General features: G+C 39.1%; 1 protein-coding gene across 1 annotated transcript in view; it reads right to left on the bottom strand.

Moving 5' to 3' along the window:
• Window positions 1-335: 335 nt before the first annotated feature.
• The window catches only part of LOC140227705 (uncharacterized), a 59,366-nt gene continuing 44,352 nt past the window's right edge, over window positions 336-15,349 (bottom strand). The window contains exons 4-5 of the mRNA XM_072308117.1: window positions 1,314-2,165; window positions 336-485 (exon numbers count right to left, since the gene is read on the bottom strand). Coding sequence (XP_072164218.1) covers window positions 336-485; window positions 1,314-2,165 — 1,002 coding nt within the window. The remainder of the gene's footprint in view (window positions 486-1,313; window positions 2,166-15,349) is intronic.

Genomic DNA, 15,349 nt, shown 5'->3' on the forward strand with positions numbered 1-15,349 from the left:
AGCATGACTTTGTATTATATTTTTTTTTTGCCAGTATGCGCTCCTATGTTTATTGATACCATTTATTAATTAAGACAAATGTTCTTTGTTTATGATGTAAAACCTGATTTATATTGTGTTATGTTTTTGTTGAAAAAGAAAAAAGAAGAAGAATGAAAATAAATGAATTGAATTGAATTGAATTGAATGAATTGAATGAAAAATTTGAAAGTGAATTGAAACTGAAATACGGAAAAAAAAATGAAATGAAATGAAATATAAATCCTGTGACTATACAACCGTATACAACATAAGAGTACTGTCAGCACATTCACTGTGATCCTTCAAATAAGCATTCACATGTCAGAAACATTCATGTACAGTCCCTCTTGCCATGTTATATTTGAGTCGCCACTACAGGCCCTACTTGTTTTGTCAACCTCAGCGTACAATGATTCCTTACAAGGAGGTGGTGCAGCGGACGACGTACCTCTTTCTTTGTTCACCTCAGCATATAACTCTTGACGAGGTACTGGTGGTGCAGCGGACAATGCATATCTTTCTTTGTCCACCTCATCATACAACACCTGACAAGGAGGTGGTGCAGCAGACGACGTTCCTCTTTCTTTGTCCACCTTTGCATACAGCTCCTCACGAGATGATGATGCAGTCGGCGATGCTCCTCTTGCTCTGTCCACCTCAGCATACAACTCATGATAAGGAGGTGGCGCAGCGGACGACAATCTTCTTGCTTTGTCCACCTCATCATACAACACCTGACAAGGACGTTGTGCAGCGGTGTACGACGCTCCTCTTTCTTTGTCTAGCTTTGCATAAAGCTCCTCACAAGGTGACTGTGCAGTCGACGACGCTTCTCTTGCTTTGTTCACCTCAGCATACAACTCATGACAAGGAGGTGGCGCAGCGGACGACAGTCTTCTTTCTTTGTTCACCTCATCATACAACACCTGGCAAGGAGGTGGTGCAGCGGACGACGCTCCTCTTTCTTTGTCCACCTTTGCATACAGCTCCTCACAAGGTGACTGTGCAGTCGACGACGCTCCTCTTGCTTTGTCCACCTCATCATACAACACCTGACAAGGAGGTGTTGCAGCGGTGTACGACGCTCCTCTCTCTTTATCCACCTTTGCATACAGTTCCTCACAAGGTGATGGTGCAGTCGACGACGCTCCTTTTGCTTTGTCCACCTCAGCATACAACTGCTGACAAGAAGGCAGTGCAGAGGGCGACGCTCTCCTTGTTTGATCTACGTTTGCATACAGCTCCTCACGAGGAGACGGTGCAGCAGACGACGTTCTTCTTGCTTTATCCACCTTTGCATACAGTTCCTCACAAGGTGGTGAAGCAGTCGACGACGCTCCTACTGGTTTGTCCACCTTTGCATACAATTCCTCACAGGTTTTAGGTTCTGAACCAAAACAAACAGAATTATCAGCTCCATTGTGGTCATGACGGTAGCTTTGTCCCACTATGGGTAGGGAAATGTCAGTGGCATCATCTTGAGGATTCAGTTCACTGTATTCTTCGGAATCGAAGGCGTCAGAGTAATACGGTTCGTTGCTAGAATCAACTATATTACGTTCTTCGGGTTCTAGTTGATAGTAGAGGATGTCTTCAGGAGGTTCGGCTGGTAAGAAACCCTTAATGGTACGGGACGTTGTGTTTTCTCTATCAGAGTAAACTTGTCTCTTTGAATTGGAATCGGAACCTGGGAGTGCAGGCTTGTAACCTTGCCCTCTGTCGTCGTGAGGGGGATGATTAATATGATTGTACTCGTGGCCGTCACAGATAATCTGAGCGTGCTCGTTTATAGAGTCGACACCTCTGGATTCTTGGACAGACGTGTTGCAGGGGCTGGTATTCCGTCTTCGAGGACATACACGGTCAGACTGGTTACCGAAGTTCAGCGAATTGTAACACTTATCATCAAACAAGCGCGCTATACGTGGGGATTCTACGTCATCCATAGACGTGTCATTTAAACAGGTGTCTACATCTTGGTAATCCCAGTCCTTACTCCCATCCAGTGTTTGATCCAGCAATGTTTCCTGTAGGCCGCAGTTTTCAGAACAACCAGGCATACAAGTCAGCGAAGTGCTGACAGCGGACTTGACGCTCCTCTGTATGGGAAGTGTACAAGTGGAGATTTGCTCTACCTCCGCGATCTGAGAACACCCCTTGTCTACCACCCTTGTGTCTTCGTAAATGTGGTACGTGTTTTCCTGATGATCTGCGACGTGTCCGTCTCTCATGTCCGGATAATCACGGAAATAATGACCTACTGCCCCAGCTTCAGGACTGGCAGCGAACTGTGAAACAACATGATCCATCGTGTATGGATTGTGGCTTGAAGTCCCAACAGGATACAAGTCTATATGCCCATCACTTGTCTGTTCATTCGTCTGATTTGAGATTTCTGAAGGCCTACGTCTGAATGGAAGATGGGGAAAAATGTTCAGTCATTAGTCCTTATCGTTAGGGTATATTACTCGGCATGATTTTTTTTTTCAGTCAAGCACAGAAAATACCGTTATTTGTAGAAAAGATATCCAATTCAAATTTACATACAGGAAAATTCACTTATTTGAAAATTGAATACAATACTAAGTGTTTGTGTGTATGTGTATGTGTGTGTGTGTGGTTTTATGTGGTATGAATGCTGCGTTTTTGTATGTGTGATCTCAATTGCTCATGCAGGAAAATATCTATCATCTAAATGTATGCACATACACATACACGCAAACATGTATATCTAAAGATATATAATTTATATATCCAATACACACTACTGCCATGCAACTTCTGTATGCACACGTCATATACGTATTTAGTAATAAGATCGCAGATCACTAGACTGATATCAGAACTCTCCTACTGAATCGTGTGCTTGTGTGTGTTATTTAATAGTAGGCTCACCTCTTTGGCTGTCTCTTGCACCGAACTACACGTATGACAAACACTGCAAGAACGATGCACAGCAAGGTCCCCAGGCTGTATGTAATACTTTTTGTCACAACATCGCCCTCTTCGAAGAAATCACACACACAAAAAGATTGCATCAAACTCTATTATATATTTACTCTTATTACGTTATCGCGACAACCAAGAGAAAATGAAGGAACATCATAATCTTATATGAATGGCATCCTCAGTGTGATATAAAAAAAATTGGTCTATTAAGTTGGCCATGGTTGTCACCTTTTCCTTGTGTTAGTGCATTTTCTGAATGATTACATGTAGATTTAACATATATCCCATCGCCTCTACTCTGTTTGGTTAATGTTTCATCGTGATGAATACATGTTCGTTTGGACTTCTTTAATGGTAGATTCAGTATGAAAGTCAACACCTTTCGTTCCCCCCCCCCCCCACCGAAAAAAAGAGGAAAGAATATGCTGATACTCGGACAATGATTGTACATAACTTCATAACCTCAAATGTTATAACTCAGTCTGTATGAGAAGATAGACTTCCGACTTTGGGAGAAGGAAAGAATATTATCTCGTTAAATCCTTTAAGTGTGCCACGCTAATGATGTTTACTTACCTCATTCATGTCAATATGAGTGTCATATTAAGGCGGAGACTCACAATCTTGTTTTGGCGCAGTAGGCATATAGTCATTTAAGCTACTATGTGCCGTTTGTGTCGTATCATCCCGGATTTACTTTTTTACCTTTGATCATTCCTTTTGCAGACGCCAGACTGCAAAATCATAAGTCTTTTAAAAAGTCCGGGACTTGGCGATAGCGCCTTGGCACTGGCTGAAAAGTCATGGGGCATAACACGGTTTTGCCAAATTCCAGTAAATGAAGGTGCAGATTCCCACTTTTTCTATGCACAATTGCATGGTCAGAAACACACAGTTTCTCCCCTTTCCTGATTAACAGTTATGTAAAAGTCCTTAACATTTGAGAGATGTTTCAATTGATTGTACAGGATACACATTAATGTATAGCAAGAAGGGTACACTCAAAAGAATGAACATAATAGCGTTCTGAAGAAATCGTCATCACATGCTAAAACACGGACGGGTTTATTTGTTTTCATACCACACACAGAGCATGTACTTATACTCACCAGACGTTTTGCCTGTACTTGGAGTAGGCGTTTTGCCTGTACTTGGAGTAGGCGTTTTGCCTGCACTTAGAGTAGGCGTTTTGCCTGTACTTAGAGTAGACGTTGTGCTGACTTTATCATCCTGCCACACATTATCTGTGAAGAAAATATACACATAAACAGAAACCTCCACAAATGAGAAATTAAACATGAAAATGCACTGTCATCTTTTGATTGAGACCCAACTTGAGGTTTCTACCATTTTCTGGGAGATAATGAGAAATCCTTTATGAATTATGAAAGAAGATGTAATTTCAAGAAGAATTCAAAGTTTATTTGATGAAAATCGGTTTTGAAATGTCTGAGATATCCGAAACAGAGCGATCCTAATAAAAGGTGGGACCCACCTTTCATTACGATTGCTTTGTTTTACTAACTGTTTACTTACTGCAGTTTTTGGATGCCTCAGCCATTCCAAATCCGATTTTCATCAAATAAATTTGAATTCCTCTAAGAATGGTATGGTCTGTACTATTTAATAAGTGGTTTCTTGGTAACACACAAAACTTTATAATCCCAATTCTCATTTCCACCAATATATATACCCTCCCTTATTTAACATTGATTAAATATCTGTTTTTATCTCTTTAAGAAGAACTTATGTTGGTGATGACAATTTAAATGGGTAAGCATTGTGGTGAACATTTCTGTCGCATATTTTCCGCTGACAAAACAACGTCGGCACAAGGCAACGTAAGACAAATGTCCAAATACCTGTCTCTAGTAATATCTAGCGGAAATCTTACGGAATATCTTGGAGATAAACAACGAAGACTTTATGTTGCCGTCCATGGCAGAGTGACGAAAGTGGTTTTGACATTTGAAATGAAGATGTAGGATTACAGATGTAATGATATGTCGCATTTAGTGTAATATGTCATCAGACGAATTTAAACTCTGAATTTGAACTTGGCCTAGAAAAGGTTAACCAATTTGAGACTTGAGCCTGTCCTAATGGTTCAATTTTATAGGCCTGCAGACGATGGCCAAAAAGTGGCTTAAAAAAGACTCAACTGGCAACTATCGTATAACAAGCAAATTTTAACTTTTTTAAAAAGTATACATCCTGACAATATCCCACGTGAAATTTACCCAAAAAAATCTAATCGGAACATGCTCAAATGACGTCATCAAAATGGCCTCTTAAGAACTGCAATTTTGCCAGAGTAATTGTCACTTCGACATCTGTAATAATAAAAATGGAATATTTCGGAAAGGAAGTAATTCTAGCTACAGTAATGCTATTTCTCATGTACCTCAGGTCATCAGCCATCAATTCTGCTCATTTTCAGTTGAGCTGGTGAGTTGTACGCATACCAATAGCGTTTCTATAGCAACCTTACACTGACGTAGTAGAAATAAACAAAAAATTCATAATAATTTTCATAATTTTCATCTAATTTGTTGAAATATAATAAGAATTCCTAAATATATGTTTTATGATGTGTCTTGTTGGTTTCAGCGAAGTGCCGAACCAGTTTCCGTCTTACTCATGTGTTGATACGGGGGAAATATAGTCATTGCCATGGTAACGCTTTCATGAAAAAAAAAAAACCCTAAATGATAAAATGTAATTCTTTCTACGCAAATAGTTATAAATTAAGCTTAAAAACTTTCAAATAAGTAGGTGCCCAGTAAACGTATCCAGTCACTAGATGACTCAACTCATTGTAAGGCTAACCATGGTCACCAAAATTGTTTCCATGGCAACGAGAAAGAGCTTCGGAAGCAGGTTTACGCAATGGAATGAGAGTGCAATTTCAACATATCTGTCAAGTGTCATTTTGCTTGTGTATTCTGTTTATCAAAATATATTAATATGGACATGATGGATGTCACATTTGAGGTAAAGAACTATGTGACAATCTGTATTAATTACATTGCATTTCTTGGAAACAATCGTGCCCTTGCTATAAGGCACGACAGCATGTACGTTTGAAACATATTATATATTCGCGTCATAGGATAATATATGTTTTCTATATTGCCAAGAGGATAAAGGGCATTTTGGGGACACACGGCACCGGGTCGCCCTTCAATAAGCACCCTCTTTATCATGTAGATCTTGTAAGGTAAATCTTCTTCTATCATTTCGATGACTTTTCATTGATGTAAGAGTATATTTGCTGCATTGCCGGACCTACTTTTAAAACCATTCACGTTAGAACAACTGTATTTGCGTTGCTAACATCCATATTTTGTAATAAAGGCCGTTAGCGTAGGTGTAAATTTAGACACCTTCCAAAAGCTTACCTTTGAATGTTCACCTTTTTGACAATGTAGTTATTGTAGAGCAATGCTTCCTCTAGTAATTAGTTGCATTTTTGGATACAAAAGTGCCTTTGCTATACGGCACAATGGAATTTCGAAAACATGTACGTTTGGAACATATTATATTTGCGTTATATGATATTACAATGTTTTCTATATTGCGGCGAGGGTGGAGTATTTTTGGCACATCCCATAGGGTTGCCGTTCGTTGCCGCGCACCCTCTTCACTGTATAGATCTTGTAAAGTTAAGTCTCTTCTATCATTTCCATTGCTTCCCGTCGATGAAAATTGTATTTGCCGTATTGCCGGGACTACTTTTACAACCATTCACGCTAGAACAACGGTATTTGCGTTGCTAATATATGTGCTCTGTAACAAGAGGGCGTAAGCTTAGGTGTGAATTTAGACACTTCCCAAGGGATTAATTTTAAATGTTCACCCTTTTGATAATATATTTATTGTAGAGCAATGTCTCCTCTATTAATAAGTTGTATTTCTTGGACACAAAAGTGCCTTTGCTGTACGGCACGATGGCATTTTGAAGACATACACGTTTTGAACATAATATTCGCATTATATGATTTCATATGTCTTATATATTGCCGTGAGGGTGGGATATTTTTTGGCACATACTACAGGGTTGCCATTTAATGTGCACCCTCTTCACTGCATAGATCTTGTAAAGTTAAACCTCTTCTATCATTTCCATGACTTTTCATTGTTAAAAAGTGTATTTGCTATATTGCCGGAACTGCTTTTAAAACCATCCACGCTATAGAACAACGATGTTTGTGTTGCTAATATCTATATTTTGTCTTAAGGGGGCTTGAGCGTAGGTGTACTTTGGACAATTCCCATGGGGTTGTCTTTTAATGTTCACCCTCTTGACGATATGGATATTGTAGAGCAATGTCTCCTCTATTAATTACAACGTATTTTTGAAAACAAAAGTGCCCTTGATTTACGGCACGATCGATGTTTGAAAATATGTATGTTTGGAACATATAGTGTATTCGCGTTCATGATATTCAATGTTTTCAATATTATTGCCATGAGGGTGGTGCACTTTGGGGGCACAGCCCACAGGATTGGCATTTAATGTGCATCCTCCCACTAAATAGCTATTTTTTGAAGCAATGCTTTTCCTATCATTTTCACGACATTCATTGATATAAAAGTGTGTAGCTGTATTGCTGCAACTACTTCTAAAACCATGCACGAAAGAACGTCGGTATTTGCGTTCATAGTATCCATGTGATGTAATTACGGGTCTTGAGCGGCGGTGTAATTCTGGAGATTTCCCAAGAGATTGCTTTTGAATGTTCACCCTTTTGACAATGTAGTTAATGTAGAGCATTTTTCTTTTTGTAATCATATTGCATTTCTTACAAACAAAAGGGAAATTGCTCTACAACCGTAACGATCGGGAAAATGTGAAGGCATGGGAAATTGAAACATATTTGTGCTATATGCTAGTGCATGTTTCTATATTGCCGTGGGGTTAGATGATTTTGAACTCATCCCACTCGGTTGCCGTTGAATGTGCACCCCTTTGACTATACGATGATTGCAAAGCAGTGTCTCTACCATTCAAAAATCATGAAAAGTAAAGTGTCTTTACTTGCCACTCGCCAAAACGACTTTACATGCATGTACAAGTGAGTTTGCTTTGGCATAAATGCATGTTTTGTTAATCTGTTTCAGGACCACGACGGTCAGGGTAGGGGTAATCTGGGCACTTCCCAAGGGCTTGACAAAATATATATTGTAAAGCAACGTGTCCTATATCACCTTAATAGCATTTTACGAACATAAAAGCGCATGTGCTACACAGACGAAAGAGCTTTTCAGAGGTATGTAACCATGGAACATTTTTCTCGGTTGTATATACTGCATGTTTTTCATCGCCTTTAGGATGCATGGAGTTACTTTGAACACCTCTCCTAAGGTGGTCTTTGCAAGTGAACCCTTTGGACTGCATAGATATTGTAGATCAATGTTGTTATTTCATCTCTACCCCGGCAACTTTTATAGAAAAAAAAAGTGTCTTGATATGGCAGGAATCCACTTCAATACAATTCAATTTCAATTTTTATTTCATTTTCAACAAGAACAGATCGAGACATCACTTTCTTTGTAAAAGAAAATGAGGTGCGTAAAACTATGTCGAATGAAAAGAATTTACAATGATTATAGCACCATACGATAATTATACATAAACGTAACACTCAAGTGATAGTCATAAAACTCAAGGAACGTTTTTTTTTTTTTTTTTTTTTTTTTTTTTTTTTTTTTTTTTTTTTTTTTTTTAGACATGCACTGTTGGAACGACTGTAATTGCGTTGATATTTGCGTTACAAAGGGTCATGTATAGGGCAATTAATGTGGGTACTTTCCATATAGCACGCTCCCTTCGAATGATACCCATTTTAACTATGTCAGTGTAAGTCAAAATTGCAGAGCAATATATCGTCTGTTGACTCCGTTGAATTTCATTTAATAAAAGTTTCTTTGCTAGAGGACCAAAGGGACTGTTTAAAGGCATGTACCCATAGAACATCATTATGTATTTGCGTTGGTACATGATTATTGCATGTCTTAGACTGCCTTTGGGTGGGGTAATTTTGGGCGCTCTCCACGTAGTTGCCTTCGTATGTGAACCATTTTCACCCTATAGATATTGTAGAACAAAAATTCTTCTATAACTTCCACTGAATTTTAATGGAAATGAAACTAAAGGGACGTTATGCACAGAGTTTTTTTCGCTTCAAACAGCTGTATTCACGTGTGTATAATTATGTTTTGTACCGAGCCGTGAGGGTATAGGGATGAATTCGGGTACCTCCCTACGAGTCGCTTTGACTGTGCACCACTTTTTAAAGATAATTATACACATTGTAGGAAAATGTCTCTGTTAATGCCAATTCTATTTCATGGAAATAAAAAAGTCTTTGCTAGACGGCCAAACGACATGAAAATAAAATCTCGTACGCTTAAAACAACGGAAATCGCGTTGGTTGATGCATGTTGTGTAAATGGTCGTGGGGATATATGATCGATTGGGGTGACTTTGGGCGCTACCTACAGGGTTTCCTTTGACTGTGCCATCTTCAATATCTCAAAACCCTCAAGGATGCAAGAGATGAATCATCAAGATTCGAGCAAACCACCCTCCAAATAGAGTTAATTCATTACAAATTTAGACAAATTATAGATGTTGACACTTGTTTACTTTCGTACTTTTAAGCTATATGTTGGATAACAAACTCTAATTTTTATGATATTATTCATGTTGGTTTACTAAGGCTGTAAAGTTTGTGTTTGGTGAAGAGAAACTGAAATATCATATTTGAACACTCTTGATATGCTCATATCGGGCACTTTGATGCATTAGAGTATTCCGTTGGCTCGGAACCCTTTGCATATTATGCAAGAGGCCGAGATTATATACGTGGAAATATTTACATCGCACTAACTCACATTGCAAACATAGGTTTCAACATTTTCGGTGTTCCAATCTGAAACCTAGAAGCATTGTTTTCATGGAAACACTGTATTTTTATCATTATGGGAGCTAATTTGCATACTATGCAAATGAGGCCCAGACTATACGTACATGGAAATAGTTGCATCGCACTAACTGACATCGTAAACATAGATTTCAACACTTTCGGTGTTCCAGTCTTAATCCCAGAAGCATTGTTTTCATGGAAACACTGTATTTTTATCATTAGGCCTATGGGAGCTAATTTGCATATTATGCAAATGAGGCCCAGACTATGTACATGTCATGGCGAATGTTTGCATTGCACTAACTGACATCATAAACATAGGTTTCAACACTTTCGGTGTTCCAATCTAAAACCTAGAAGTATAGTTTTCATGGAAACACTGTATTTTTATCATAATGGGTGCTAATTTGCATGTTATGGAAATTTAGCCACTATGCCCCACTGGATTTCTTGGGACTTTGAGTAAGGTGTTTGGGAGCCCATAACAAGTAGCACTGCAGTGGAATTTCCTACTGCAATTAGTATAGTGGGTGAAACCCTATTTTGACTGGACTAATGTGATCTATGACAAAATGTGTACAACGGTATCCAGTTTCTGTTTACAGTGCTTCATTTCTTTCAGAAGTACAGTATTTGTTGTAGTAGTCCATCGAGTATAATGAGCTTGCTTTGATATCGTACAGAAATCCATGCAAGACCCATTTCACCGACATTAATTTCAGTGAGATCAGCGTCAATTAGTGTTTCCAGTTTCACTTAGCAAGTCCTCGTGACTGAAACATAATAAAAAAAAGTGAGATAGCGAGACTGAAGCCAGTGAAGTGAAAATGAAACCAATGAGAAGTTTGGTGAAACACCCTACAGGACTGTAAGAAAGGAACAGCCATGAACTAAGAAGGGGGCTGAGGTGGAGGAGGGTCTCGTCTAATATGAGAAATTAATCTATGTTCTATGCCTAATTGGCTTGAAAAAATGTCAGATTGTCCTATGATTGTGCCAAATGCAAAACGAAAAACAACAAAAAATCCAGCTGCTGAGATGGAATATACATAATACACCACTTATAATGAAAATTGTGATATCTGGACAGCTGTGTTATAATGGCTACAGGCAAATTTGAGTGTAACCATGGTAGCTATGGTCTCTCACAGGTTAGGTCTCAACTCTAGTCTATTAAATTTACATACTTATGTAAATTTAGAATGGTGTTTATCGTTGAGAGGGTGTTGCATTTTTTGTTTGAGAAAAAAAAATGTTTTTAGCATAAAGTTGCCATAGAAATGATCTAATTTGGGTTCAGATTTTTTGAAAAAAGGTCACAAATGGGCCCAATTTTGTTTGAAGAAAGGCAGGAAATAGGAAATACATACACTGGCAACTTATCTAATGATTATAATGTCAGTTGTATAATGAACACTTGAGATATCCTAAAATTCTCACTGATTTTTTTTTTTTTTTTTTTTTGGTTTTGGGGTGGCCATATTGATGACGTCATTTGAGCATGTTCCGACGCAGAAATTTCGGGTAAATTTTACTGGTAAGTTTGTTAAGAAATATACTTTCAAAAAATTACAAAATTTGTTTGTTATACGATAGTTGCCAGTTCACCCCCAAATTCAGCCTCAATCCGCAGGCCTATTAAGAGAAATATCTAACCGTTACTTGTGATTCTACGCTACATTACAGAGCTTACATATTTCAACTAAACATACTATAAACCATGCTTTATTTTATGAATGTAAACGACTGACCGATTGTTGTTTGTTCGACTGGCTGGCAAGATGGTACCGAAGCGTTCCAAACCGGGAAGTAAGTCGACCATCCGGGTCGTCCCACACACTGAAGTGTCGCGCTGCCATTGATGACGAAGCCTTCTCGACAGGTGAGAGTTATCACTGACCCGAACCTCGTGATGTTGGAGTTCCAATTACCATCAGGTACACGGCTAGGATGACTGCATACCCCGAACGCAACTGTTGATGAGAAGGAAAGACAGGCATTTCTCGGAAAATATATCAAAATTACAAAGAGAAATCACGAAAATTACTGGAAATACTGGAAAAAGAACATAATTTACTCTATCGATTTCTTTATGGAGCAAAAATGTCTGTTGATATGTGTGATGTTATTTAATCTTAATTTCTTAACATATTTTTAAATCGGGATAATGATCCTCTTCTTCGTGATTTCTGCCTAGAACATTATCTGAAAATGGTTACTATAATCAGACTAATTGACGTCAGGGTTGATCTTGTAAACATGAGTTTTGTTTTCAAGCAGCATATTTTATTTCTTATGAAACGAGAAATATGTGCGCATATGTACACATCAAACAAGCACGATGGGTATGTTTCGAAGATCTTCAACTAAGACAATTTGAATGCTCTTATGAATATATCCGGACGTATTGTCGTGTCAAAGTTTAAAGCGATATAGATTAATTTCACATCAAAGCCTCATTTTAGGTAGTTTTGACGAAAATAAATGTAAAAAAAAAAACAACAGAACCTCAATCATCACCTCTGTTTCCATTAGAGCATGATAATGCATTGAGAAAACGCAATGGTTTTAACAACAACGTTTAAAATGCAAAATTTGTATTTAGGAATAACGTGCTATCACACGAACTCAAACTGACAGCAAATCAGCAATCGAAGACAAGACAAAATCTTTTTGTTTTGGTATTATAATGTATCATACGCTATACGTATTTCGCATAAAATGGTTTAAAGGGTACCTCCGGATGATTTTCAGACTTTTACATTTGAACAACTATAAATTAGTCAAACTTAGTACACAGTTTCAGAATTTATAGTGATTGGGATAAGGAATGAGAATGTTTTAAAAATTTATAACAAATTGCAATGAACAAGGATGATGACATGATAGCCTCACCATAAGAATGCATGAGTTGGGGCTCAACTCAAGTGAACAAAAGAAGAAGGCATGCATAGATTTTTCACAGGTGAACTTGTTGAGCAAGCGGTATTGTAATGGAATTACACTGCTACATTTCTGAAATATATGAGGCTCTGATGTCATCAGCACTGTTCAGTGTAATTTGTGTAAGATTTTCAATTTATTGGTTTCTCTGCTCTAGGATCACAATAAATTCCACGAATCTATACATGGAGCTGTTGAATTATGTACTACATGATGTGAAATTATGAAAATCGTCCGGAGTGCCCCTTTAACCATGGCCTCTTCCAATAATGTGCACTGCACTGGCAATGAAAGTGAAGATTCCGAGATTTCATTTTCGGGCTTAGATTCATCCGACAAACGAGCGGTTGAATAAATTAAGCTACCGATGTTATATCCCTACAGTACCAAGAAGTCGAGGGGGGAGATAATGCCCCGGGCATTTTGTCGGGGGCTTGCGTAGTACTAGCATGGAGCTACTTAGTAGGTCCATGGTACTAGTAGGCCGAGTTAGCTTTCGCGGGTGTGATGCGCCTTGAACAAGGCTAATACCAAAAAAGAGGTCCGCAGCAAGTTATCGCTCTCAGATCAAGACATGGCTTCCCAATCGTGGTCTTTTGCAACGTTGTTGTGATGGTTTGGGTGCGATCTGCCAGGAATGGAGCGGAACATTTGATTGTCATGATGTGGTGATTGGGTTGAGTCGTGACAAATTGGGGGCTTGTCCGGGAAAATGAACAGACAAGCCGTTTTCTTTCGCATGTTCCATGCGGATTGTGGTGAGGACTCTCACGTCTGGTTGTACACGTGTGCTGTAAGTACGTAGTGTATAGCGTCGATGGTGTATAGGCTCATGTCGTATCGGGCCTATGTACCTGCTTGCATGTAGGTTCTGTTAGGCCTCATGCGTTTTGGTGAGGACTCTCACGTTTGGCTGTACACGTTTGTTTTTAGTATGTAGACAAGTGTATAGCGTCGATGACAGGCTTATGTATTGGGCCTGCATTGTTTGCATGTTGGTTTTGACAGGCCACATGCGTTTTGGTGAAGATTTTCACGTTTGGTTGTGCACATTATTGTGTATAACATTTTTATGCTGCGTAGGCTTTGGCAGTCATTGACTGTGTTTGTAGTTTTTAGGCTACATTTTGTGTGAAGGCCTAGTGCAGATTTTGGTGAGGATTCTCAAGTTTGGTTGTGCACGTTGTGTATAACATTTATGCTGCGTAGGCTTTGGCGGTCATTGACTGTGTTTGTAGTTTTCAGACTACATTTTGTGTGAAGGCCTAGTGCAGATTTTGGTGAGGATTCTCACGTTTGGAACGTTTGTCGTTTTTGCATGAAGGTCTTGTGTAGACCGGTTCAGTTGTGTGCGTATATAGTGCATAGCGTGGGTATTGCGCATTGGGCTCGCACGTGTTTTGTAGTCGCAGACGGTCGGTCTAGCGCGTCGTGTGTAGGGCTAGTGCAGTTTGTGAGTGTGCGTATGCTGGATGTGTATGTGTGGGGGCTTGCGTACACATTGGCTACGGGTCACGCCGAATTTTCTGGAAGATTAGCCTCGGTTAAAGGCTTTGATATATTTTCCTTAGTTTGCACAATCGTGCTATGTGGTCGTTTGTAGTGAGTGTGTATACTCATTCTATGTCCTTAAATCACATGCTAATGTGATGCCGTGGTGTTCTGATTGTATGCCTGATTCGAAGGCTTAGGGATTTTGATGTTTTCTGCTTATCGTAGAAAATTTTTGCCTTTTCTGCGCGTGTGACTGGGTTCATGCGTACATGTGTACTCATATGCAGTGCATTTCTTTTGTTAAGGCTTTGTAGTTTTGTGAGGATTTGTGACTTCTTGCAAGTTTTGATTTTGATATTCCCACAATGGCTGATGTCGTGCAGAGCTTTGTTGATGAACCCACTCAGGAAGGTTTTAATAACCTGAGGAAGGCAGAACTGGTGGAAGTTGCTCAAATTTTAGAAATCCCGATCAAAACATCGGATCGAAAAGCAGAGATCAAGGACACAATTTCGGAGTTTTTTACCAATACTGGTATCTGGCCTGCCTCTTTGTCAGAGGATGAAGCAGGGACAGATGATGGTGAAATTATTACACCTTTGGTAACCCCTGCAGAAAGTGAATTGAAGAAAATTGAGATCCAGCTTCGGATGAAGCAGCTGGAAGTCGAGGCAAAGAAAATAGAACTCGAAATCAAGTCAATCGATGCAAAATCGAATGAACCTTCTTCCAGCAGTTCAGCAAAGTCATCAAAATTTGATGCATTAAGGCAATCTCAGTTGGTGCCGAAATTTCGTGAAGACCGGGTAGAAGAGTTTTTCCAGCACTTTGAAAAAGTGGCTGTGAGTTTAGAATGGCCCAAGGAAGTGTGGCCGACATTGATACAGAGCTCGCTGGTAGGGAAGGCCCAAGAGGTCTATGCGTCTCTCACTATCCAAGAGTGTTCTGACTATGAGAATTTGAAGAGTTCCGTGTTAAGGGCGTACGAGTTGGTGCCGGAAGCCCACAGG

Source organism: Diadema setosum, chromosome 4, assembly GCF_964275005.1.
Source record: "Diadema setosum chromosome 4, eeDiaSeto1, whole genome shotgun sequence".
In the NCBI taxonomy this organism is placed as follows: Eukaryota; Metazoa; Echinodermata; class Echinoidea; order Diadematoida; family Diadematidae; genus Diadema; species Diadema setosum.